The 27,999-nt window shown below is 47.3% G+C and overlaps 1 protein-coding gene across 1 annotated transcript in view; it reads right to left on the bottom strand.

Moving 5' to 3' along the window:
- ANO2 (anoctamin 2) overlaps positions 1-27,999 on the bottom strand; it is a 393,938-nt gene that overhangs the window by 242,432 nt on the left and 123,507 nt on the right. The window contains exons 7-9 of the mRNA XM_056108654.1: positions 17,184-17,239; positions 15,947-15,988; positions 5,981-6,045 (exon numbers count right to left, since the gene is read on the bottom strand). Coding sequence (XP_055964629.1) covers positions 5,981-6,045; positions 15,947-15,988; positions 17,184-17,239 — 163 coding nt within the window. The remainder of the gene's footprint in view (positions 1-5,980; positions 6,046-15,946; positions 15,989-17,183; positions 17,240-27,999) is intronic.

Genomic DNA, 27,999 nt, shown 5'->3' with positions numbered 1-27,999 from the left:
ATATCGAATACGTCACGGGTAGCTTGCCAGGCTCTGCCGTGCGGGCGAGATACTCTCGGTAGCTTGCCGGGCTCTCCGAGAGGGGCGGAGGAATCGAACTCGGGTCGGCCATGTTGGCTGCATGCAAGGCAAACGCCCTACCGCTGTGCTATCGCTCCCTAGAAGACTAATATCAATGGCCAGGAAAAACAAGGGCTGGGAGGACTAGTCAATGGTTGGAATCAACCACAAGTGTGGGGGGGTGGGGCAGAGGGTAGGTAAGATAGAGAAGGGAACAGTATGATAATAATAGCTGGAAATGATCACGCTGGACAAGAACTGAGTGTTAAAAGGAGGTAAAGATACTGATAATCTTTCAGTATCTGAAAAGTTTGTGGTACTGCAAACCACAATACCCAAAAGGGAAGGAGGGAGGGGAGACAGAGACAGAGACAGAGAGAGAGGGAGGGAGGGAGGGAGGGAGGGAAGGAGGGAGGGAAGGAGGGAGGGAGGGAAGAAAAGCACCTGCCATAGAGGCAGGCTGAGTGGTTGGGATAGGAGGATAATGAGATATTATAATGGGAAATTGGGAACACTGGCACTGGGAAATGTGCACTAGTGGAGGGATGGGTGTTGGAACATTGTATGACTAAAACCTAATAATGAACAGTTTTATTGTGAACCACTTTATAAAATAAAAAATATGTATATTTAAAAAATAATATACAATTGAAACCCAAGCACAAAAATTTGTACAACTGTACCTCATGGTGTTTCACTGACAAAATTTTTTTTAAAAAATGTAAATGATGGAGAATGGGCACTGGTGGAGCGATGGGTACTGGATCATTGTATAACTGAAACCCAAACACAAAAATTTGTAAGTCTACAACTGTACCTCATGGTGTCTCACTAATAAAAATTTAAAAAATAAAAAAGTGTAAATGATGGAGAATGGGCACTGGTGGGGGGATGGGTACTGGATCATTGTATAACTGAAACCCAAGCACAAAAATTTGTAAGTCTACAACTGTACCTCATGGTGTTTCATTAATAAAAATTTTAAAAAGGATAAAAATAATGAACAGCTTTGTAAGGGTCTATCCCACAGTAATTCAATTAAAAAATTTAGTAAAATAAAAAGGTAGGGGCAGAGATGCAGCCCAAAGCCTCCTGGGGTGGTAGCAGCCCAAAGATGCCTCGGGCTAAGGCAGACTATGGTGGTATTGGAAAGCAGAGCTCACAGGAGAACCACAGCATGGCACATGGGTAGGGTTTGAATCCAGCACCCCACTATCCAGAAGTCTTCCTCATGAAGTGGGTATTCCCAAAAGAGTGGGTATTAGTAAGAGCCTTTCACCCTTCTTTGTCCTTCTGGATAGTTCATGCAGTACCACCAAGTCAACTGCCCTTGGATTATGCACCCAAGTCCCAGATGGCAGTCCCCACCCACCCCCAGCCTTAGAAGACTTCTGGCCCCCTGGCCTCCTCACACGGCCACAGGCAGGAGGTGAGAAGCTTCAAATTTAAATGTCTGTGCATCCACCTCAGCCAAATCACAGGTGACAGGTGGGAGCAAACTCCTCTGTATAAACCCTGTTGTTTTGGCTCAGCTGTGTCAGAACCCCAAACTAAGTAAAGCAGCCAGTGAGAAAACATCAAAATGATGAGCCTCAGGGCTGGAGCGATAGCACAGCGGGGAGGGCACTTGCCTTGCATGAAGCCGACCTGGGTTCTATTCCCAGCATCCCATATGGAACGCCTGAGCACTGCCAGAAGTAATTTGCCAGGAGTAATTCCTGAGTGCAGAGCCAGGAGGAACCCCTGTACATTGCTGGGTATGACCCAAAAAGCAAAAAAAAAAAAAAAAAAAAAAGAAGATGAGCCTCAGTCCTGTCTGATACTGACGTACTGACGGGATGGTTGGGTACAAGTAGGCCGCAGAGATGGTGTAGGAGTTCATGTGTTTGCCTTGTGTGTGGCGGACCCAATTTGATCCCCAGCACTGCTTATGGTCCCCCAGGCACCTCCAGGAGTGAGCACAGAACAAAGAACAGACTAACCCTTGAGCTCTGCCAGGGGTGACCCTAAAACCCAACTGTCAAGGGCCTCCTGGCTTTCCCAGGAAATTAAAGTTGTTTCCCTTTGGGGATGCTGGGATATTCCCTTAGAGCCTGCAATGAAAATGTCCCTCTCTGGCTGTAAGGGGGCGCCTCAAGGGACCAGAGCGACATTTCCTAAAGAGAAGGGGTTACCCCCTCCAGGAGACACAAAGGCTTCTCAGTCATAAGTTCCCCAAGGCATCTGCTGTGAAGCGAGTCCTGCTCAACAACACTTCACAAGAGAACCTTCTAGTTAACTATGACCTCCACGGCTAGCACAGCGGGTAGGGCATTTGCCTTGCACAAGGTCGACCCGGGTTCGATTCCTCTGTCCCTCTCGGAGAGCCCGGCAAGCTACCGAGAGTATCCCACCCGTATGGCAGAGCCTGGCAAGCTCCCCGTGACGTATTCGATATGCCAAAAATAGTAACAACACGTCTCACAATGGAGACGTTACTGGTGCCCGCTTGGGCAAAACAATGAACAACGGGAGGATAATGCTACAGTGTCTTTAGTGCTACTACTATTATGTCCTGGGGAGGTGTGGAGGGGGGCGCACTGCAGGGGCGCATACAGACACAAGCACACACACACACACACACACACACACACACATTCACACACTCATGCATATGCACACACAATCAAATGCCTTCATGCACACGAGCACATATTCACACACCCACTTGCACACACACACACTCACACGGGCACACAAACACACCTTCATATGCCCGCGTTGTTCACACACTCACAGGCACTAATACGCACAGGGCCAGGCTTCCAGAGACAGGCAGCTCGGGGTGGAGGGCAGCAGAGTGGGGTGTGAGCCCTGTCCATCTGCGGTCCCACAGTGCAGCCTGCTGGGCGGGAGGGATGGTGCAGGGGGACCAGGCGGCGCCCGGGCACAGGAAAGAGCCCGCTGGCCTCGCCCCTGCCTCTTGCTGCCCCTAAATCTTAACTTTAGGCTTGAGGTAGCCTGTAGGAGGGAAAGAAAGAATAGCTGGTCCTGCTGCTTTCCAAATGCAAACAGACCTCCCACCCTGCTGAGCTCTGACTGCAGAAGGTTCCAGACAATTGGGAAGAGAGAGTACTCTGCCTCCAGAGGAGAAACAGAAGCTCAGAGCTAAAGCAGAAGAACTGAGTGCCAGAGAGACGAGTGGGAGAGAGCTTTGCTGAGCCTTTGCATGAATGATCACAGTGAGCTTGCAGGGGACTCCCTGCTTGGGACTCTCTTTCCACAGAACCCAGAGGAGTGCGCTTTCTCCCGGGGCCCCAAGAAGGGCCCATTCACACCAGTCAGTCATCACAGAATCTCAGTCATACCACTGCCCCCCTGAAGACCATGCCCAGGGCTCCCTCGAGAATGGGAGCAGCAGAGATAGAAAAGAAATGGCAGAAGAGAGAAAGGTCATTGAGGGTGCTCCCTCCCTTAGCCAGGAGGCAGGTGACTCAACAGGACCACAGAATGAGCTTCGCCACTTTGGAAGACAGCAGTGTGACCTAGGTTTAGCTGGGAGCCTTAGGGTGTATGGGGGGGGGCGGGTGCAGGGAGGCTGTTCCCCTCCCCTGCCCTCAGTTTGCTCTTCAGGAGCTCTCCTGATGTCCTGTGTGCCCTGGTCTCCGGATACCCACCCCTGCCCACAGGACCACTGGCCATTCTCCAACCCCTTCTCACTCCCATTACTTCCCAGCAGCCTGGGATCAGCATCTTCTTTGTTCCCTGATGGAGGAGACAACAGCCCCATCAATCACACATGACCCATGGGCCAACCCTGGGTCTGGGTACCAGCCACCATCCATCCATGTCTGTGGCTACAGCCTTCTCCTCCTCCAGTCCACTCAACGGCCTCTCCTGGGGCTGGGTACAGAGCTGAGTGGGGGTGCCCGCATCTACACAGCTTTGAGCTCCCCAGAGCAGGACTCCGACCCAAAGGCAATTCGCCACTTGCAGGTGAGGCTGCCTTGGTGGCCAAGAGGAACACATCTTGGAGTCATTTCCCATTTCGCTGGCAGACAGTCACCTGAAGTCTCTGGGGAGGCGGAAAGACAGAGCTCTCGGCAGGGAGAACTTTCATGTGCTTTTTTGTTTGGTTTGGTTTGGTTTTTTGTTTTTTTTCTTCCTATTTCGAAGACACGAATGAGTAGCTGGAGAAAAAACAGGCGACAGAGTGGGTGGCCACAGGAGACACAGAGAGGATGATCAAAGGCCTCACACGGAGGAAACTGCCTTGGTGTGGCCCCAAGAAAACTCTAGGTGGCCTGTGTGGCTTAAAAGGCCGCCCAGCCTCACATGCTGGGGGAAAAGGCAGCTCAGATGGAGAAGGGACCACCAAGTAAAGGATGCTTGGAGGGCATCGGGATGGGAGATGCGTGCCGAAAGTAGACTATAGACTGAGCACGATGGCCACTTAATACCTATATGGCAAACCACAACATCCAAAAGGAGAGAAAGAGTAAAAGGGAATGTACCTGCCACAGAGGCGGGTGGAGGGAATGGGGTGGGGGTGGCGGGAGGGATACTGGGAACATTGGTGATGGAGAAGGGGCACTGGTGAAGGGATGGGTACTCGATCATTGTATGACTAAAACGTAATCACGAGAGTTTGTGAGTCTGTAACTGTACGTCATAGTGATTCACTAAAAAAATTAAAACAGCCCGTGAGAAGGAACCCCGATCACAAGCACCCCACAGGCCTCCTCCCGACCCCAGTGGTTGGACGGCGAGGCTTAAATTGGAACCCACACCTGACAGGGAGAGTTATCCAGGCTGGCCACCAGTTCCAGGTGGGCATATGTGTATCTCTGTGTGGGAGGCCGATCTGCACAAACTGCAACCCTCACCCCCACCCCCAGGTGACCTTCAGCTTCCAGAGGAGGCTGGAATGCTTCCCTCTGGACTCAGTCTTTCTAGCCACTGCACCTCCTCTATCCCAGTCCAGAGCCCATCCCCAGGAGCCCATTTTGTCTTTGCTGGGGAACTAAGTGAGTTCATCATAAGAGCCCCTCAAGGATTGAGGAGCAGGGAATCCTTTTGTCCATGCTAAGGCCTCAAGCCCCACTTTGAGCAGGTGCTACCCAATACTCAAGTATCTCTCAGATTAGCCTCCCAATTTAGGACTCCTTCAGAGCCTGAAGACCCAAGTGTGGGTGTGACTTGCCCCCCATGAACAACAGCCTTTGGTGGCCAAGCCTGAATGAGGAGAAAGACAGAGAGACAGACAGACAGTCCAGTGCTCTCTGGCTGGAAAGATGCTAAGAGCCTGTTGGATTCATAGAACTCTCAATCCCGTTTAGGTTAGTCAGAACTACTGCCTTCTGGAAAGTTCCTTCAAGGACTTTTGACCAAAAGACTGGGGATATTCCTAAGATACAGGTACTGGCACTCAAATTGAGGGATTCCAGAACCCTGTTTCTTTTCCCAGATAATGTGGAGAAGTCATAAAAATCCCACATTCTCTCTTGGATAAGCCAGCTCATTCCAAAGAGATTTGCCAGCTTTGCTTCCCTTGGTCAACACTGGCCATCTGGGCAAAAGCCAAGAATCTACTTCCCCCACATCCTTCTGTAGAATAAATTCAAAGAGAAATCATAAAAGAGAGAAAACCATTCAATCCTTTGCAGAGAGCAAACAGGGTAAGAGAGACCAGAATGCAGAAGACCTCAGGCAGAAACTGATCATGGTCCCCTAGGTAGCTAGCTATAAGTCAACAATCCTCCTTGTCCCCTTGAGCCCAGGGCTTCCTCTTGTCCTTCAGACATGGAACGAGGAAATCACACAACCTACAGAAGCAAAACTTTCTTTCTCAACAGAACAGACTTCCAGGATCCTAGTTGACAAGATGTCTTTTAGGAATTGCAACTAAAGGGTCCTCCCACAAAACTCTCCCACATCTTACCTGATGAGGTCGATAGGTTGAAACTTATAAAACACTCCATAGCGCGCCCATTCTTGATACAGCAGCTAAACAAGAAAAGTGGGGGAAATGAATTAAAGGGAGAACAGACAGCTATTTATCCTTTTGTGTCCTTCCTGGAGCCAGCCAAAATCGTATTACCAAAGTACAGATCCTACAAGTATTCTCATGGGATATCCACAAGAAATATAATCGAGGTTGGAGCAATTGTACAGAGGTTAGGGCAATTTGTCTTGCACGCAGCCAACCAGGGTTCAATCCCCAGCATTTCATATGGTCCTCTGAGCACTTCCAGGAGTAATTCTTGAGTTCAGAGCCAGTAATAACCCCTGAACATCACCTAGAGTGACCAAAACAATAGAAGGAAAGAAAGAAAGAAAGAAAGAAAGAAAGAAAGAAAGAAAGAAAGAAAGAAAGAAAGATAAAGGGAAGGGAAGAAAGAAAGAAAGAAAGAAAGAAAGAAAGAAAGAAAGAAAGAAAGGAGAAAAGAAAAGAAAAGAAAAGAAAAGGAAATATATCCAAAGGCCATGGAAGCACTTTTCCTCTCCAAAATGATAAAAGGGACCTTTGTTACCCTTCAGGCCAGAAGAGACCTATACCCAGCAGCATTCAAACCCCTTCTCTTTTGTTCCATTGTCTTATCTTGTCCAACACAATGAGTCCTGGTATTCATTTACTCATTGATAAATGAATGGCAGTACCTCTGTATTGTTTAGGAACCTATTGAACATCTATGATGGGCCAAACAGTGGAGGCAACAGCACACTAAAGTCTGCTGTTGTCCTGAGGTTTCCACCCTGGCCTACGGCAATCAATATGCTTACATCAATATTTGTCATGAATAAATGCTATGTCCTAAAACAAGTCAAGGTAAGAGAGTAGACTATGGGGGCTGGAGCAATAGTCCAATGGGTAGGGTGTTTGCCTTGCATGCGGCTGACCCAGGTTCAATCCCCGGCTTCACATATGGTCCCCTGAGCACCGCTGGGAGCAATTCCTGAGTGCAGAGCCAGGAGTAACCCCTGACCATCACTGGGTGTGACCCCAAAAGCAAATAATAATAATAATAATTATGGATCACGGTCCTCCCGTTGTTCATCAATTTGCTCGAGCAGGCCCAGTAACGTCTCTATCATGAGACTTGTTACTGTGTTTGGCATATTGAATACGTCACAGGTAGCTTGCCAGGCTCTGCCGTGAGGGTGAGATACTCTCGGTAGCTTGCCGGGCTCTCCAAGAGAGGCAGAGGAATCAAACTCGCGTCAGCCATGTTGGCTGCGTGCAAGGCACACACCCTACCCGCTGTGCTATCGCTCCAGCTGGCTGGAGCGATAGCACAGCGGGTAGGGTGTGTGCCTTGCACGCAGCCAACATGGTCGACACAGGTTCGATTCCCAGCATCCCCTATGGTCCCCCGAGCACTGCCAGGAGCAATTCCTGAATGCATTAGCCAGGAGTAACCACTGAGCATCGCCGGGTGTGACCCAAAAAGTAAAATAATAATAATAATAAGGCAAAAGGGAGACCCCTCCAGACTCAGAGGCTCAAGAGCTCAGACCAGCTGCCATCTAGAGAAGAGAACAGGAGTAACTCAGGAGAGGATCACAGCCGTGGCCCAGGTCCTTCATGATGGTGGCCAGAACCAGGGGATGAGTAGTGAGAGATGAAAAGGAAAGTGGTTCAGCACTCAAAATGAGAGAGAGAACAAAAGGGAATGCCCTGCAACAGAGGCATTGTGGGATTGGGGGGAATACTGGGATCCGTGGTGGTGGAAAATGGGCACTGGTGGAGGGATGGGTACTTGATCATTGTATAACTGAAACCCAAGTGCAAAAATTTGTAAGTCTACAACTATACCTCATGGTGTTTCACTAATAAAATTTTTTTTAAAAAGAAAGAAAAGGAAAGTGGTTGGCTCAGCCTCTATTTAAGAAGTAGAGCTGAGATATTTAGCGCTGGATTAGATGGTGGCTGAGAAAATGGGTTAGATCTGAGCAACCAGGAAAACGGGGATTCCCTTTGCTGCAAAGGGAAGACCATGAGAAGAGGTCAGGAAGAGTGGAGACAAGAATTTGAGTTTGACGTCCCCCAGAGCCATGTAATCTCATCCAAGAGCCAAGATCCAGAGACTATAAAACAAAACTCCCAGGAGAGAGCAATGCAGTATTTCCTGGAGCACGCAGTCACATTCGTGGCCACAAAACCTCTTTTACTCTAGCCCACTGATGTAACTAAAGTAGCACACATTTGTTTGGTTTTAACATGCTTGCTTGTATTCTCTTATGCCTTTCAGCTTAAATGGCTCCAGAATGAAATACCACAATCTTCACACACTTCCCTCTTATTGTGGTGGGAAGATGCTCACTGGTGGGTGGGTGTTTGAATATTAACCATAATGAACTACTGTGAACGACTTTATTAAAATAAAATGTACAAAAATCGCAAAAAAAAAGAATTTGAGTTTGAGCAACATGAAACGAAGAGGCCCTTTAGGCCTCAGCACGGACTAGTCTGCAAGTCACTGGTTAGAGAAATCTGGGGTTCAAAGGGAATATAGACAGGAAGCGCAAAGTAATTTAATAATGTTGCAGACTTCCTCTTATCAAAGAAGATCATTGTATAATTGATCGTTGTATAATTGAAACCCTCTTCTTATCAAAGAAGAGGAGGTCTGCAAAATTACTAAACTGTGGTTATAATTCCCTTGGGAGAGTGAGTAGAAATGGAAGAGGCCTGAGGCGAGGTCCTGGGTCCATACTCATCTAGAGATCAGAGGGATAATATAGAAGGGCAGCGAAGGAAGAGGAGCCAATGACGGACAAGAAAACCTGCCAGCTCATGCTTTTTGAGGAGGAAAAAATGACCAGTTATGTCCAATAGTATTGATTGGCCAGGTGAGCGAAGTAACCTCTTGAAGTCAGTGACAGGAAGTTAACAATGACCTTGCCAAAGTGGTCTCAAGGTTGGGGGAGAAGGAGAAATCTGAGGGGACATATTCTAGAGGTTAATGGTGAGAAAAAGACATCAAATATTCACCCTGCCTTGCTGTCTGTGATGGTTATTGGATTTTGAGGGGCTGGAGGGTGCGGGGGTGGGGGGCAGTGCTTGGACCACAAACTCATGCTCAGGACTTACTTCAGGCAGAGCTCAGGGGACCATATGTCATGATTGGGAGCAAAGCCAAGTAGAATGCACATAAGTCCTGTACTCTTTCTTGAACACCGTTTTCACAGCGACTTCAGCAGAGCTAGATAAAAACTGGGTTTCCATCTTAGGGATATACTCCAGTTGAGTTTCAAACCCCTCTCCAATGAGATTTCCAGAAAATCCATGAATAAATGGCATAATTAGGTACCAGCTCATCATTGGATATTGTCTCCATAGCCACACTGAATCGATATGATTAGACCAATCGGTCTAGAATTGACAGACATATGATACATTTGCTATTTTGTTATGATCAATAGAATCCTATCACATACAATACCTGAAGAATTCTATTCAAGAAAACCTATCTTCGTTGGGAATTGTGAATATCCAGTTAAACACCTAAGTATAAGGGATTTTAAATTTTAAATTTTATTTATTTATTTATTTATTTTTGCTTTTTTGGGTCACATCTGGCCATGCACAGGAGTTACTCCTGGTTCATGCACCCAGGAAGCACTCCTGACGGTGCTTGGGGGACCATATGGGATGCCGGGAATCGAATCTGAGTCAGCTGCGTGCAAGGCAAATGCCCTACCCGCTGTGCTATTGCTCCAGCCCCAAACATGTTAGGGGAAGGGGGAGCTCAGAAAGAGAAGGGAACACCAAATAAAGGGTGTTGGGAGGATCCGCCCATGATGGGAGAGCATGCTGAGGGTAGACTGTCGACCAAGCATGATTGCCACTCAATGCCTCTTTTGCTGACCATGGCACTCAAAAGGAGAGAGAGGGAAATGCCCTGCCACAGAGGCAGGGTGGGATAGGGGCTGGGTGGGGGGAGGGGATGCTGGGATCCGAGGTGGTGGGAAATGAGCACTGGTGGAGGGATGGGTGTTTGATCATTGTATAATCGAAACCCAAGCACAAAAATGTGTAAGTCTACAACTGTACCTCATGGTGCCTCACTATTAAAAAATAAATAAATAAATAAATTTAAAAAAATTAAAAATAAGACAATTTAAAACTAACATAAGGGGTGGGAGGGAAACAGGGATATTGATGGAGGGTAGTGAGAACTTGGAAACAATTGGCGTTGGAATAATAATTCTTGAACCTCAATCATAAATATCTGTAACTTTGAAATTTATAGTGATTCAATTTAAAAAAAAAGATGAAAAATTTTTTTAAAAAACCTGACAAAAGAACTGGTCTTCTCACTAAACAGCTGCCAACTTTTTCAAGACGATTTTATTATTGTATGTTTTTATTATCATCATATACCCCCAGCAACCACAACACACAGACTATATAAACCTTGACAAAGCAAACTGTACCCACAGTTTGAAAATGGTGGCAACTATGGGATTAGTTTGCTCTGTTACGAAAGCTAGTAGCGGTTTAATGAGAAGGCCCTGGTTTCTACCCCCGAACCCAAAGCAAAGAAAGACTTATCATGAATTCCTGTGGGGTTCTGTGGTTCCAGGGATGGAACCCAAACCTCCAACACTCCAGACAGGGGTCCCACCTCACAGTCATCTCCTGGTCCCTACTACCACCTCAGTTTTAAAGCTGCTAGTGGGAGACAAGAGGCCCCCAACTTTAGGGACCATTGCAACTCTATTTCTCTTCCCCACAACTCAGAGTGCCTGGAGTTTTGGTCCCTCTCCCCAGTGGGTGAGTACCTGGCCTCACCCAAACCTGGTTGTCACAGTGACTTCATCTTGGGCCCCAGGGGAGGCCCGCTTGCGTCAGGAGGTACGGGCAAGTCTTCTCCCCCAAGGACCACGAGACGTCACTCCCCGCCCCACAGGCTCTGACCTCCAGAACCCTGGCTTCTTGGAGTCACGTGTCCAGCTTCAACTCGAGTCTGAGAACACCTCTATGCTTGGAGGGAAAGACTGAAATGTGCCAAGAAAACCGGCTTGGTGTTCATCAGGGGAGTCGACCCACGAGCCTGACCCCGGGCTGGATCCCAGATGGATTATAAGTAATCTCTGGAAGGTCCCGTGATGAGTGTGGCTACAGCTAAGCAGAAATCAACCTCCCTAGTGTGTGCATGTAAATGAGGGTGAGCCAAGAGAGACAGCCTGGCTCCAGAGACGGGGCAGCCCCTACGTAAGAGAATAGAGGTCATGGCCCCCAGTTCGGGGTGTGATACAGTTAAGTCTCCCTCCTATGACTTGCAAGGGAGGCAGAGAGAGGATGGGGTGGGCTTCAGACATTCCCATCTCTTCCAACATCTCCTCTCACACAGTGACCCAGACAATAGTCCAGGTCCAAGGGTCCAGGACAGACCAGCAATCAGCAGGACAGAAAGCCTGTTCTGGTAGCAAACGGGGTCCCTTCCAGACAAGCATGCCATGAGTCCATGGCAGAGAAGCCACCTCAACAACTTGGAAGAGTCTCTTTCCACAGCAGAACCTAAGACTTTCCTAAGGTAGCTCATAGCAAATCCATCCTCTTCGTTTAGAGCTATACAGAGCTACACCATGTCCTCTTCCCTGACAGGCCAAGCCTGCAGAGAGAAGGGGAGGACAGGCAGCTCTGCCCACAAGCACAAATACCTTATGTGAGGGCCGCCTTCAGAATTCTAGGCCTGTATGTTCACTCTCCACTTTGATGGGGGAAAATAGTGCAGAGAACTAGTTGGTGCAATGAACACCACCAGAAGACCCATCCCAGCCTTCAAAAGAAGCTTATTACCCAACCCAGCCTCCTGGTCAGAGAGTTAACATAGGGGGGTTAAGGCACTTGCTTTGCATGTGGCCAATCCCAATTTGATCTCCTGAACTGCATGGTCTCCAGAGCACAGAAAAGGGACTGTCCCCCCAAGCCACCACTGGGGGTATCATTAGGTGTTGGCTCCAACCCCTCCCCCCAAAATTTTGTTTGTCTTGTCCAAAAAGGAAATGGAGTTGTGGAGTTTTGACCTTTGTGGAGGCTCCAGGATTGCCCTGAGCAGAAAGCTACCAGCTATTGCCAACTCAGCAGCATTCCTGGAACTATGCCAGTCTCCTCGATCCCCCATAAGGCTGTGGAAAGGGAGCGTGCCCCCTCAAGAAGCAACCAGGGATAAGGGGGCCCTTTGTACCAAAAGTTGGCATTGAAAATGCTGAAACTGCACGTGAGAGTCAGCTCAACTGGCAGCATGCACACTTGAGATGCAGGCGGACCAGGTGTTATCCTCCACATCACCTGTTCCCCAGAACTTCACCTTGACAGACTGGGATCTCTGCACCTATCCCCAGGTGCTTCACTGTGAACAGCTGGGATCTATCCCCTCCCCCACAGCACCTGTTTTCCAGTAGCTTGAGTGACCCCCCAAGCACGGTCAAAAGTAGTCCCTGAGTACATCCGGGCATGGCCCAAAACCAAAAACAAGAGGGAAAGCTAAGACAGCCAGATTCCACACCATTCTTGGGGAGGTGGGTAGGAGGGTAGGGTCATCCTCTAGTTGATTTGCCAGAGCTAAAATATCCGGGATGAGTGGGGCAGGGACTTTACAGCAGCAAAGGAAATTGCATCCCTGTGTGGCATCCCAGTTCTCTCCTTCTGCCAGTAAGTGGGCAGGGAAGCCTCTGCGGGGATTGAGGGAAAGGAGACCACCCCAGTCTTGCTGCTCCTTCCCCAGGATGCCTGAGAGCACAGGTGGGTTTGTGAATGTAGAACGAGGTGGCCCTGGACAGCCAGGAACGAAGGGCACCATCCCAGTCTTGGCACTGGTGCTCCCTGTGCCCCACATCTTCTAGAAGCCAGGAAAGACCCATTTTCCAGGGGGAGGAAGCTTCTTCTTAATTACCCTGCAGGAGAGGAGAGTGATTTCCTGCTCCTAGCTCTGCTGAGTCAGCATCTCCTCTACTTCCCCTGCAATCTACTAGGACTCAAGCCTTGGGGAGATGATGGGAATACCCACAAATTCCACAAAGGAGGGGAAAGAGCATCTGGGTGCTAAAGAATGGGAATTAGGGCGCCTTCCAACCCTCCCCCAAAGGTTTCCAGTTCAGTGATCCCACCTTCACTGCACTTTCCTGGAACCAACCCAAATCCTTTCCGACCAGGATTCAGTTCATTTCTTTGCTAGAAGGCTTTCGAACCCCACCACCCCTCCCCAGCTCATGTCCAGCAGCCAAAGTTCAGCCTGCAGGGAGCATGTCCTATGCTGGACACAGTGAACTGAGCTCTACCACACAGACCTGGCTGGCACTTGGACCCCAGGGTTCAAACATGAGTGGTCAACCCATTATGGATGTATGTCAGAATTGATCTTCACGCCTGAATGACTGTTGCTTTCCCATCCCCAGATGGAACTCGGTTTCTCTGATCCCCACCCTATCAATCAGCTCTATGTCCCTAAGCAGAGACCCTGGTCCATGAAGTAGCCAGCTAAGCTAAGGACCTCTCATCTCTCAATGCAAACACTGATCCAGCATCCCAGATACCAACGTGGGGGACTATCCAGCCCCATGCAGCTCCAGCCTGACTTGTCTCTGCTAGCTGGGGTGCTGGGCATGGGGCAGAGTCCCACACTAGCACAAGCACACCATTTTCCATGAGGAAAATATTCCATTAAAAGACTTTGCTGGAGCTGGAACACTAGCACAGCGGGGAGGGCGTTTGCCTTGCACGTGGCCAACCCGGGTTCGATTCCCAGCATCCCATATGGTCCCCTGAGCACCGCCAGGAGTAAGTCCTGAGTGCAGAGCCAGGAATAGTCCCTATGCATAGCCAGGTGTGACCCAAAAGTAAAAAAAAAAGAAGGCTTGTTGATAATATAGCATTGTTAAACGCATGCATATCTATTTGGGAGAGCCTACACTTCACTTCTCTACCTCTGTCTCTACCTCTGTGCAGACTCCAGAGGGCTGGCTTGTTTCTCCCATGAGGTACTATGTGCTCCTGTCTCTGGAATATTTCTCTCCCCCCACCCCCAGTGCTTCACCTTGACAGGCTGGGCTCACCACCCACCCAGCAGGAGAGTTCTTAGGTGGCAGCAAAGAGTGATCAAGTCTTTAAAGGGGAGGAATAGAAGAGCAGCGAGTGGGCGGTCAAAAAATGGTTAGGGTGCAAGGGGTGAGATTTGGGGAGAAACACTTCCTCCTTTGCCTTTAAATCGGATCCCGGACTTTTCAGGAAATTAAACACCGAGACTATTAGCATCAGATAGAAAACAGATGAGGTTAAGACATCGCAATGCTACAGCAGACTCCCTGGGCAGGCAGAGAGGGGACATGTGTAAGCAATCAGAGCAGTATTTCTGGAAAAGACCTTTTATGTTTTTAATACTTAACACTTCATAACAGGGACTAATAGGCAGGATAAAAAGAACGTTGCTCAAAAAGCAACTTGGGGGATGAATGGTTTTCCAGACAACAGCGTTGGGAGTGGAGGGGGAGGGAAACTTCTCGGGCTTTAGTTTCTCATCTCCCCACCCTTGCCCACCCTCCTTTGCTCACCAGAGTTGCTAAAGGCTGGGGGTTGGGGATGAGCAGGGCGGGGAGGCTGGGACAAGGTCTTTGACAGCCAGATGGGGCAGCCCCCACTACAGAGGCTGGATGATCCCTACAGCGCCACACCCTGGCAGGAGAAGGTGCCACAGCCAAGACTATTCAGAAATGGGACCTAGGTGGTGGGCTGGCAAAAGGCACTCCTGAGTAGCCAGGAGCTCTTGGTAGCCTGGTGGAGATCCATCCAAAGGGATCCTGCCCATCTCTTGAGTGGAACCTCCAATTCCTGACTTCCCAGAATATACAACAGGAAAAAGCCACTCTCTCCATCTCTCACTATCATCTTTGAAATGGAAATGATTCTTTTTTTTTTTTTTGGAGATGCCAGGGTTACTTCTTATTTATTCATATGGCTTAGAGTTCCTTTTAGATGATCCTCTTTTTCAGATTTATCTCTTTTATAGTAGTGTTAATAATGTCTCATCCCCTTCATCTCCTATGCCCTGTCCCACACTTGGTAACCTCTGTTCTGTTGGAAGAATCCAAGGGTTTGTGTTCATATGTCGCTTGCTGTATTTCTCCCTATATTGTGAATGAATGAGGTCATCTGGCATTTGTTGTTCTCCCTGTTTATTTTGCTTAACACAATTCCCTCCAGTTCTATCTGAGTTGCTGCAAATAGCAAAATTTCATCTTTTCTTATAGCTGAACAGAGTTCCATTGTGTGTATACATGTATCACAGTTTCTTGATCCACTCACTTATTATTGGTCATTTGGGTTGTTTCCAGATCTTGATCATGGTAAATAGCACTGCAGTTAATATAGGCGTGTATGTAACTTTTCAAATTAATAGTTTTGTATTCTTGGGATAGATTTCAGGAATGTCATGTTTTATTTTAATTTTTTTTGAGAAGCTGTTAATCACATTTATATGCCCAGAGAGGAGGAAGATGAGCTCAAAGATCACTGTCTCCATCCCTCCTGGCAGGAGCCATCATTCGTGCCAGCAAGGACAGCTGATCTGAGAGTCACAGGTGTACCAAACCCAGCTACGTTTAATATGACTCTGTGCTCATAAATATGCCTAGACCTGGGTTTCTCAAGCCCCAAATGAAGGCCTTTCGATTCTCAATGTCACAAGGATGCTTTGGGGAAGGGATGGCTGGGGTAGAGTCCAGAGGCAAGAAGGACCACAGCACCCCACATATTCATGTTCCTCCCTGCAAATGACCCTCACACTTCTTCCTTCTGTGGGGCACTGAAAACTAGGGAAGCCAGTCAAGAAGTCACTTCTCCCACATTTCCTGCCCACCCATAGTCACCTGTCCCCACTAGGACCATGTAAGATCAGCTTACCTTTCTGTCATTCATGTCGTCCCCTGGGCTATCATATTCTCCCTGTAGGAGAGAAGGAGATGTTGGGTAAAACCAAACACAGGACAGGCTGTCTTTTTCCTTTCTAATGCCATCCCATTCCTTCATTCCTTCCCTCCCATTTAGGAAAGGCCAAGCATGGCATGGGAAGGAGCAAGTTTCCCTCTTCTCCATCACTGGCACACATAAGGGATGCTGGGTATTGCTTATCCCTCACAGACCAACCTCATCTAGGTTCATAGCCAGGATGTGAGCAAGAAAATCATCTAAGAAATTCCTTTGGCCACTCCAGTCTCCTCACCTCAGAAGTCCCCAGGAAGCCTAAGCATATGACAAATGCTGATGAAAAGGCCAACCATATGTGTCCTAGGCTAGTTGAGTTCTTCATGAACTATCTTGGAGAATATCACAGCAGGGTCTTGGGGGATGTTAAACACATTGCCACAGCCAAGGAAAGCTTTAATGGCTGGCTGTTTTCTTGAGTTCACTCTACAAATAGAGATTTCTTTCAAGTACTTAGAATAAGGGCTGGAGTAATAGCACAGTGGGTAGGGCATTTGCCTTGTACACGGCCACCCGGGTTCAATTCCTCCGTCCCTCTCAAGAGTATCCCACCAGCACAGCAGAGCTGGCAAGCTCCCCGTGGCATATTCAATATGCCAAAAACAGTAGCAACAAGTCTCATAATGGAGATGTTACTGGCGCCCGCTTGAGCAAATCAATGAACAACGGGAGGACAGTGTGACAATGCTACAGAGCTGCTTAGAATAAAACACTCTAACAACCAGAACTTTGAAGGATGAGACATTTCACATGCATGTAAAATGATCACATACAAAATGGACTCCTGGTCATGGAAGGGTATGAAAGCCCAGACTGTCCAGACACCCGGCCTCTGACTTGGCCCCCACCATCGCCCACCCACCTGCACCCATGCCTCATCTCTGAAGCTGCTTGACTTCCTACCCCAAACTAAGGCGAGTGGTGGAGGGGAAGTTCAAAGACCTTCTCTATTTTCCCCTGGAGAAAGAACTGGATAGTCCAAGGCAGCAGGTAAGATCACACTGTATGACTATCCACCATCCGCCATTCACCATCAGCTGGGACATTTTGTCGTTATGATTCTCTCCTGCCTCATCTCCCTTCTACATCTGCTGTGTCACCACAATTGCCAACTTTCTAGGGATTATGAGGACAGTGCCAGGGGCATGGTACTTACATCATGAAGAGGGTAGGCTGCCTCATAGATATTGTTTGCTATCAGTGAGTTAATACCTACAGAAGAAAGGAAGAGAAAAAGAGTCACCAGGGGTCAGGGATTTCTCCATTCTTCCTTCATCTTTAGTGAATAGGAAATTCACCTTGGGGCTGATAGTCACAGGATTTTCCTCTGTAACTTTCCAGATGGGAAGGATTTTGTGAGCTTTAGCTTTCATTTTCAGACAGTATCTTTTATTTGCTCTCAAGAGTAACTATGCTTGCTCACACTCCAAGTTCCTCCTTCCCGCCATCCAAATAACTCCATTCCAACAACTTTCTTCCCCACCATCTAACCACCAATACCATCACCACCAGCATCATCGCCAATCTGAACACCATCACCACAACCACCAACACCACCACAACCCATCATCATCAATCACTACAATAACCATCCCTGTCAACACCACCATCACCACTACCACCATTTTCACCTTTCCTGCCATATCCACCTACTCTATAACCTCCAGTTCCACAATGTCTGCTTCTATTTCCAGCACAACTCTATCACCATAACTATGGCCATACCCGCACTCAGCATATGGGATCAGCAGGAGCATAGGAATGCCTAGATGGATTCCTGTGCTCATAAAAGCAGATTTCAGGGCACCTTGCTTGTTTCTACTGTGCATCCTATGATCACAAATCTGCCCAGAGCATGAGCTCCTGAGGAAAGGATAGTAGTGAAACATTTCTCAGTGATCGTTGGGCCCCTCACCATGAGTTCATCAATCAAAGGTATTCTTTCAAATTAGCATTTAGACAGTATTTGTTTCATCCTTGTGATTTCCTGAGTGCACAAGGCCCTAGACAGCTAATGGAATATATGCTGTTAATTCTTGTGCCTTATGCTTTTCTCTAATTTATCTTCTAAGACAAGTAATATGGATTTCTAGAACTAAGCAAAAGTCCTCAGGGTGCTTTCAATAATTTTTAAAGTGTAGGGACTGAAGAGATAGGGTTAAAACACGTGGTTCAACAAAATCTCCAGTGCCACATATGATCCCCTAAGGATGGCAAGGGGTCAGTCCTGAGCACAGAGCTAGGAATAGTCTCTGAGCATAAAAAGAGTCCCTGATCACAGAAATTCAAATAAATCAGTGACTAAGAAAGCGTGTAAGAGGATGCCCAGACCACAAAATTTGCAAACCTCACACCAAGAGATTAGCTCTATAATCCTGACAGCATTTCACACCCCGTGTACACAGCACAGCCCACAGTGGATGAGACAGAAGGACACACCCATCAGCCCCAGCCACATTCTCCTCCCCAAGAGAACCTTCTGATCCATGGTATTGGCTTGCTTCGTTCATGATTTTACTCAAATCCCACGTGATCTGTCTGTTCTGAATCCCCTTCTGTCCTGAGTTGCTGGCTCCCAGATGGGAAGGATTCTATCTCCCCAACGCATGAGACCGAGGAGCGTGCTGAGTAGGGAGCCTCATGGCATGCAGAAGCAGGGGAGTGGCAAGTCTGTGGTGAGACTTCCCTGGTCTCCATTACACTTTCTGCCCTGAACCCTTCTTTCCAGAGAGAATGGAGATAGCAGTGAGATGGGAACAGCATTGGTTGGGAAGGGAAGCAGGCACAATGTCCAAATACTAATTAATCTGCACAAACGAGGAGGATACCTGATGAGGCGAATAACAAACCTAGACAAAATGTACTTGAAAATGCATGAATTTCCATCTCCTCTTCACTCAGAGACCCTCTCTTCCATCAGCCTCACTGCCCTGGTTTAGGAGAGAGGAGAGACAAGTCGGAGGCTCCCTGTGCAAGCAGAGGTCCCTAGCAGGCTGCAGGGGGTGCTGGGGGACACACCCAAAGAATTACCAGTTGACTGGGCCCCGCAGCATCACCAAAGGACACTTTTTGATGTTAAGTTTCTTCCTTGGCATGGACATAAAACATCCAAAATAGCTAAGGAGGGGGAAGCGAGGGCTGGGGGAGGGAGTACATGGAAGGAGTGTAGACCGGGAGGAGGGTACCCAGAAAGCTGAATAAGCTGCAGATTTAACTCACTCACAAGACTGTAGTTTCACTGTGAGCATCATTAATGAGTTCAAGAGCCATAACCACAGCAATGTGAAGCCACCCTGCACCAATCAAGGGGAGGAGTCGCACACCAGGAGGGAGAGCGGAGGGCGGGAGTTCAAAGCTGCAGATGGGGCTGTCGACATGGATGGAGGCTGAAGGACCCCAGGTGGCTCTGGATCAGAAAAGACCACACCCTATGCACACACCATCCAATCCCTGCACTCACACCCAGGGCTGCCACAGCAGCAGTTCACACTGGGAGGACTGTCTCCAGACTGCACAGAAAAGGTTCTGTAGGTGTCAACTCTCCCACTACTTGTCAGCCATGTGGGTGTTGAGTGTCTGGCTGACAAGGGGAACTCCCGGGACTGTCTGCACCTTCTCCAGAAGATCGCCAATCACAGGACATTGCATATGACACTAAAGTCCCCTCTGCAGCAACATGGCTAGACATAAGGAGTTCGCTTCATTTCTGGAAACTTCTTGGCACCTTAGTTGGTGTGCTAACTCACCCCAAGACCTACAAGGTACATGCCTCTCTCATTACAGCTCTCCTGGCACCTAGCTGGGAACATGGGTATTGAGAGCTCACACAACCAGCATGACAGCTAAAGACATCTCTGTATCTCTTCTCATTCATCACGGGTGCCCACTTCCCACACTCCTCTGCGTTTCTTCCACAACCCATGCTAAAGAAGGAGCTTAAAACTTTAGTTAAGTAACCTGCTTTCTGGGCTGGAGAGATAGCGTGTGGGTCTTCGCATCTGCTTTGCAGATTGCTCACACCAATTCTAGTCCCGACACCCATGGTTTCCTGAGCACCACTAGGAGTGATCTTTAAGGACAGAGCAGGGAGTTATGGCCAATCACCATCAGGATGGCTCCCAAGCAAAGAGAAGAACGAGAGGTAATCGAAAGCGAGTCTCAACACAACTCTTTGCTATGAAACTAACATGATTTAAGTCATCAAACCTGGTGATTCTGACCCAGATAACCAGAGCAGGGAAATGTTGTGTTCCTCATGGTTGCCAACTTCCATTCTTTCAGGTAGTATCATATGGCCAGTTCCAATCAAAGGCAGCTCGCTGGAGCGAGGATTTAGAGAACATAAAAGAAAACAGAATTTCAGGGATGGGGGTGAGTTGAAAAGCAGCGATTCAGCCACAACTTCACCCAAGAATGGAAATGGCTTTGGCCTCTTGGGTCACCCACAGACTTCTGAAACCCGGATTCTACCCCCCAAACAAGCATGGAAATCAGTCTGAAAGAAGAAAATAATCAAACGTTTCTGGAAAAGGAGTCTCTGCTTTGAAAATTGAAATTCTGAAATTTTTCCTCTCTTTGCAACAAAAGAGAGGGCTAATTGGTTCCATCATGCACCATCCATCTGGCCATAATGGCAAAGCTTTCTTCTTTAGGATTCGTCTCGAATCCCTCCTCTCTGATGCAGACCCAGGGAGAGACAGACCCAACCTTTCTTCCTCTCCTTCCCAAAGGAGGGCCCAGATAGAAGGAGAGAGTCCTTTTCACTCTTAGCCTAGAGCAACAACTCTTTGGTTAAAACAACATCGAATTGGCTAAGGACACCCTTCTTGCCCAACCACCCCTCAGTTGACTTCAAATCACCAGGCACTTTGGATCTGTGGCTTAGAAATAGAATCTCTGATCTATGTTTATGTGTTTAGAGAAACAAAACAAGAGAATAAACAGGATTGGATGTCAAACCCTCAGCCTTGGATTATGGGCCTTTGGGAAGCAGGTGTCAAGGGGGTGTGGGAGAAAGGAAGAAAAGAGACAAACTAAAAGTGACATAAGGGAAGGGATGGAGGGCCCTGGGCATTTTGGTGGTGATGAAGTTGCAGTAACTTTGTCCATCCCAATGTGAACCCCATTGTAACCATTGTAGCACTGTCCTCCCTTCGTTTGTCGATTTGCTCGAATGAGCACAGTAACGTCTCCATTATGAGACTTGTTGTTACTGTTTTTGGCATATTGAATATGACACAGGGAGCTTGCCAGGCTCTGCCGTATGGGTAGGATACTCTCTAGCAGCTTGCCGGGCTCTCCGAGATGGATGGAGGAATCAAACCCAGATCGGCCGCATGCAAGGCAAATGCCCTACCTGTTGTTCTATCGCTCCAGCCCATTACAATAACATTTTAAAAGAAATAAAATCCCCAAAGGACAAGGCTTCAGCAACCTGTATGCCCAGCACAGACCTGGCACCACACTCCTGCCATTCAGAGGGAATGGTCCAAGGACCGGAGTGAGGATAGGCTCAAGTCATCAGAATTATGCTCATCAGATAAACTCCGAGGTCTGGCCTTTTGTTTCTAAGGCTTCTCTGGTCTCCATAACACAGAAAGGCTCCACACAGTTCCTGGGGTGCCTCCCAAGGAGAGAGATTCGTTCACTCCACCAGGGGCTAATCAATGATAGGGACCTCAGCTTGATTCCCTCAGGGCTCACCTCCAAGGAAATGTTCATCCATGGGGACAGGTACCTCGAGAAATGGTGCTGAACTCCCCAACACCCATTTGGTTTTGATTCCCCACCCCCACCCCCCATCCCCAGAACGGGGCCCAGTGCGCCTGACATTCTGCTTTCATCCCCGTCCTCCAGCCGGACGTAAATCGAAACCAGAGGCCCCAGACAGTGCATTTAACAGAGACTATATTTACCCATCACCAAATTGTCTTGACGTGTGCTTAATGACTTAAATGCCTTTAATCCCAAGCCTTTTCTTCTAACAAAATACAAACCAGTTTCAGTGGGATGAATGATAAACCAGATGTTTACAACACACAACCTGGTCTGGCTTCGGTCAAAGTAATGAAGACATCATCTTGAGAGGGAAAGGCAGAGGCCCAAGGCACACATTTGTTTGGATGCCCTGACACCTTCATGTCTGTGACACTGTAACTCCATCAACCTAGAATCTTGGGTCCAGGAGAAGGCCACAATAATTTACAGAGGAAAGGTATCTGAGCTCCCCAGATGGATACAGTCCAAAAAAAAAAGGCTGGGATTTCTCTCCATGTGCCAGGGCACTTTAAACTCACTCCATAGTGGAGGGAACTTGAGACCCTCGCAGCTAGCTTCAGGTTAAGTTGATTATGGTGGAGGTGGGTAGGCGGGAACAACATGGGGCTGTTTCAAGTCTGCAGCACCCCATTCACTTTCGCTACTCTGAAGAACCCAAAATTAAAGCTATTTCATTTCTTGACATCCTGGCTAAAACAATAGTACAGCGGGTAGGGGGTTTGCCTTGCACGTGGCCAACCCAGGTTCAATTCCCAGCATCTCACTCATGGAGAATCCGGTAGGCTACCGCGAATATCCTGCCTGCATGGTAGAGTCTGGCAAGCTCCCTGTGGCGTATTCGATATGCCAAAACCCAGTAACAATGATGGGTCTTATTCCCCTAACCCTGAAAGAGCCTCCAATGTGGCACTTGCTAAAATCTCAGGGTTAGGACGAATGGAGACGTTACTGGTGCCTGTTCGAGGCAATCAATGAACTACAGGATGACAGTGATACAGTGATACAGTGCACATCCTGTGTGTATTAGTCCAAAATCCTTCTCAGAGTTGGGAGCTAAGAGGGAAGGGCTATAATGTCTCTCCTAAAGGTTACGGAAGAAACACAAAACAATAACAGAGACCCACATCCCACACCACCCACCATGTAAATTTATTGGCCCAATTTACAGATTCACAACTAATCTTGGAAGAGATGCAAGCGAAGCCAGTGGAATTTATGGCACACCAGTCTTCTGGCTGAAAACTCTGGGGCACCCTTAGGAGGGGAACTGGCCAAGTCCCCACCCTACCAGAGCCCTAGCAACCACATGGACACCCTTGAGCTGCTGCCATGCCAATGCCCAACTCCACGGCTTCACATCTAATCTCTGCAGAGGTGCCAAACCAGCAAGAATTCCAGGTACACCGGTTTTCAGGCTGAAAACTCTGGGAGTTGGAATGAGCACCTTCCTCTCACCCTCTCAGTATTTCCCAGCAACCCCATCAACATCCCATGGCCATGACCATGTAGACTCAACACACCAGTTCCACAGATCAAGGAGTTCCTGAGGCCCCAGGCACCTACAAATTCCACAATGCTGACATTCCAGTAGGGAATAACTACATTAGATGGGAAAGTTAGATAGAGGCAAACTAAGTCCCATAAACAGAAACAATAATAGAAGGCACAACTGGCAACAGACAGTTCAGGAAACCCTCAAACAAGACTTAACGACCCCATGGTGCAATATAACAATTTTCACAAAATTTTTTTACTGAAGAATTATTTTAAGATGAGTGATTGTGGGGGTTTTTTGTTTATTTTTGTTTTATTTTTTTGTTTATTTTAATCGAATCACAGTGAGATACACAATTACAAAGTTGTTCAAGATTGGGTTTCAGTCATACAATGTTCCAACAACTGGTCCCTTCACCAACCACATATCCCCAATGTTCCCAGTTTCCCTCCCTCCATCGTCCCAGCCTCTATGGCAGGTATTTTTATTCTCTCTCTCTCTCTCTCTCTCTCTCATGCTCACTCTCACTCTCGTTCTCAATTTCTCTCTCACACACATACACACGCTTGCTCTCACTCTCGTTCTCGCTTTATCTCTTTCTAATTCCATTAACCATTTAGTTGTAACAAGCAATATAAAATAAATTAAATAAATTACTTTGTGCCTAGGGCTGGAGCGATAGCACAGCTGTAGGGCGTTTGCCTTGCACGCAGCCAACATGGCCGACCCAAGTTCGATTCCTCTGCCCTTCTCGGAGAGCCCGGCAAGCTACCGAGAGTATCTTGCCCACATGGCAGAGCCTGGCAAGCTACCTGTGATGTATTCGATATGCCAAACACAGTAACAACAAACTCTCCAATGGAGACATTACTGGGCCCGCTCGAGCAAATCGATGAACAATGGGAGGACAGTGACAGTGACAGTGACTTTGTGCCTGCTAAGGGGGCAGAATTCAGGGGTGGGTGGGAAACTGGGGACAATGAAAACTGGGGACAAGGGGTGGGTGGGTGACATAGCTGGTGGGATTGGTATTGGAACATTGAATGTCCATGACATTGAATGTAATGAACAAGTTTGTAAGCCACAATATTTAAATAACGTTAAAAATAAAAGACAGTGAAGCCATCATCCAGGACTAGTTAGTAAATGGATTAAGGCAGAAGCCTTGCATGTGACTGATCCAGCTTCATCTCTGGTACCACATGATTCATCTGTGATCCCTGAACACAGAGTCAGAAGTAGCCCCTAAGCACCACCCAGTATGACCCAAAGATAGATAGATAGATAGATAGAAAGATAGATAGATGATAAATACATAGATAGATCCACTGAAATATTTTTTAAAAATTAGTAAGGGTCTATCTCACAATGATTAAATTTTTAAAAATCTATTAAAAATCAGATAAATGACATACACACACAAAATTCATCCTATGCCAATGAACCCAAACTATCACAGGACAGACCCCATCTTTGCCCTCTTATGCTAATTTCTCCCTAATCCTTACTGTCTTCACCCAAGGGGGTGAGGAGTGAACAGGAGAAAAGGAGTTAGAATGTTCAAGAGTCTCTCCTGCTGGTTCGGACATTCAAAAGGACTGAAGGCGAAGGCCCTAGTAATGAGTAATAGAAGAACAACAAAAATTCTGCCCTCAGCTAAGGGATGCTGCTCAGTGGGAAAGCATGTATGTTCCACACGCCAGGCCCAATCCCCAGCAGGTCGGGCACTCTGCTCCTCACCCTTCATCCCTAAAGGACAGAGCTCAGGGAGTCGAGATCCCTCTCATCAGCTCACGATGGGTTCTGGAAACTTCCACCGGAAGTAAAATGACTTAGGATGATAGGAGATCCTCCAACAAGGAAGGTTATTATGTCCAACCTCAACCAGTACTTGTTTCTCTCATGACAATGAAAGGCACAAATGGAAACAAATGATGAGAGCACTTGTTGTGTTTGTCTTGAGCTCAAGAGTTCTTTCTTAAAGATCACCTGGAAAGCTGATGGCAATGCAGATTTGGAGTCTTGTCCCTATAGACGCTTATCTAGCCAAACCTATGAGACTATGTGTGTGTGTGTGTGTGTGTGTGTGTGTGTGTGTGTGTGTTTGCGGGGGATGGGGAGGTTGGCAGTTAACAGGGTTCAAACCAGCATAATGGGAGGTTCTAGTATAGATGACCAGCAATGCCCCCTGACTAGCACTGCCATGGTCAATGACAGTAGACTGATAAAGAAGAGTGAGACTAGTCACCCAACCCTCCTTGGGAGTCATATTCAATCCTCCTGATTCCTGCTTTCCCTTTTGCTATGATTGACTACTCTTTGGGGCTCTTTGAGATCCAACATTCTGCAGCTTCAAATTCTGACTATGAGGGGGCTGGAGAGATAGTACAGCAGATGGGATCTTGCCTTGGCCAACTTGCCACTTGACCAACCCAGGTTCAATCCCCAGAATCTCATATGGTCCCCCAAGTACCACCAGGAGTAATTCATCAGTGCAGAGCTCGGAGTAAACCAAAAGAGAAAAATGTCCTGACTATGAGCCTGGAACTTGAAAGCTACTCCAGAGAAGGAGACACACACTACCTTGTGGGAGGGTCTGGGTTTCATCCCTGCCACTTCCCAACTCACCTGGGTGAAGCGCTCATGCCTCCTACTTCCTTACTTCAAAGTCCTCATGCCAGACCAAGGAGTAGCAGCTAACAGAAAAAAATAGAAGAAGTCTGGACTCCCTTGGAGTCTAGCTAGCTCATAAGCAAAAAAGACCATGTGCTCCTTTGAGTTCTAGGAAACATTAGAGCTAATCAGAAGCTTCAAGAACACTGAGGGGTTGTCCTTTGTGCTACGAGGGAAGATACAGACCTTAACCAAGCCAGCTCAATGCCAGTTTGTGCCTCTCCTCCTTCTTTCCCTTCTAAATACATTCTCCCCTTTTCAGTCAGGAAGAGACGAGAATGATCTCTGGCTTTTACTGTTCTCAGCAGGTCTGGGGGAGTAGGACAGTGTAGACCCTGGTCTTCTCCCCAACAGTCAATGCTCTTCTTACTACCATATCTTCTTACTACTTACTACCATTATTCTGTCCCTTAAGCTTCATTACCTCCTTTTCACCTCCTGGGTCACTGTACCAGCTGCCTGTCCATCCCTCTGCAGTTGTTCTGTCTTGAACATTCCCTTCTCCAATTATATTCAGTGGACAGCATCACTGGGCTGGAGCGATAGCACAGCGGTAGGGCATTTGCCTTACAAGTGGCCAACATGGCCGACCCGAGTTCAATTCCTCCGCCCCTCTCAGAGAGCCCGGCAAGCTACCGAGAGTATCTCGCCCGCATGGCAGAGCCTGGCAAGCTACCCGTGACGTATTTGATATGCCAAACACAGTAACAACGAGTCTCATGATGGAGACGTTACTGGGTCCGCTCGAGCAAATCGATGAACAACGGGAGGACCGTGACTGTGACCATGACCGGACAGCATCACTGCTCCTGATGGCTCTCTAAGATCCTATGGAGTGGCTCCCATGGAGTCTTTAGCACTAACTAACTGTCCTTGAATGTATGTCTCTTGCCAAACAGTTGAATGTCAGATCTCTCTTCTCAAATGTCACCTCCAATGTAATGATCATAGAGCAAGTGGTCATGTATGTTGTTTTTGTTGGATTGCCTCTGTCCCCCAGTTTTTGAACGTGAATGATGCGTCAAAGGCTGCCAATAAATTCTTGCTGAATGAATAAATGAAAGAATGGCTATTACATGGAGAAGAACTCAGCTTCCACCTTTTCTTGGGAATATTATCCAATAACTTTGTCCATATATTTATTGGCTTAAAGAGCACGGAAGAAGCTCTAACAGACTTGAACTGTAAACATGCCTCTAACTCTCTCACCTTGGGCATGTGATTCAGTTCTGTTGTGAAATCGATGGCTTCTACGAGGCCTATTTTGCATGATAGTTTTAAGGATCAGAAGAGATGAGTGGGAAAGTGCTTCTAAAAGTATCCAAAGGATCCTTATTATTATGGCTATAGTCATTCCTTATAGAGAACTCTTATCTGGATATCTCAGTTCCTACAACCGAGAGTCCTGAAGGAAATAAAATATCTAAGCTCATAAGACCACCACTTGCCTAAAAATGTTATGGAACTAAAGACAGAAGAATCCTTCAGGCCCTCCTCCTAGACACCATTATGTTCTCTTTACTCATTTTACCCTCTTTCTCTTCCGCAGACCCCAGTGAAAATTTTTTTTCTATTTCCCAAACAGAAAAGCGAAACCGTCAAGTAGTAAAACTCAGGGACGAAGACTACCAGAGTCAAGAATTCAGAGCCGGTGAGACAAACAACCCTAATCATATTTCGATAATCTTAGAGGAAATATTTAAAAACCTGTGCTTTCAATGATCATCTCAAATCAAATAGAAAATTGAAATATGTATTTTTGTAGAGGAAATAATATTTATCTAGTCAATATAAGAAAGCAGGAGAATTTATGAGATATTTTGGACATTTTTTTTCTAGAAAAAAGTTGTTGCATGGGACAAGAGCTAAACCCTTCACCAGGCCTTGTGTCACCTCCAAAATAAATGAACTAATCAAACAAAATAGAATTTAAAAAGAGCTAAACCACTAACCATATTCCCCTTTCATTTTGGTTCCCAGTCAAATTTTGCAGCCCTCGTGCAGAAATCAGAGGGAGGACCTTATG

This window comes from Sorex fumeus, unplaced genomic scaffold, assembly GCF_029834395.1.
Source record: "Sorex fumeus unplaced genomic scaffold, SorFum_2.1 ptg000231l, whole genome shotgun sequence".
In the NCBI taxonomy this organism is placed as follows: Eukaryota; Metazoa; Chordata; class Mammalia; order Eulipotyphla; family Soricidae; genus Sorex; species Sorex fumeus.
Note: the sequence above shows the minus strand (reverse complement) of the source record. Positions and strands in the feature narration are given on the sequence as shown.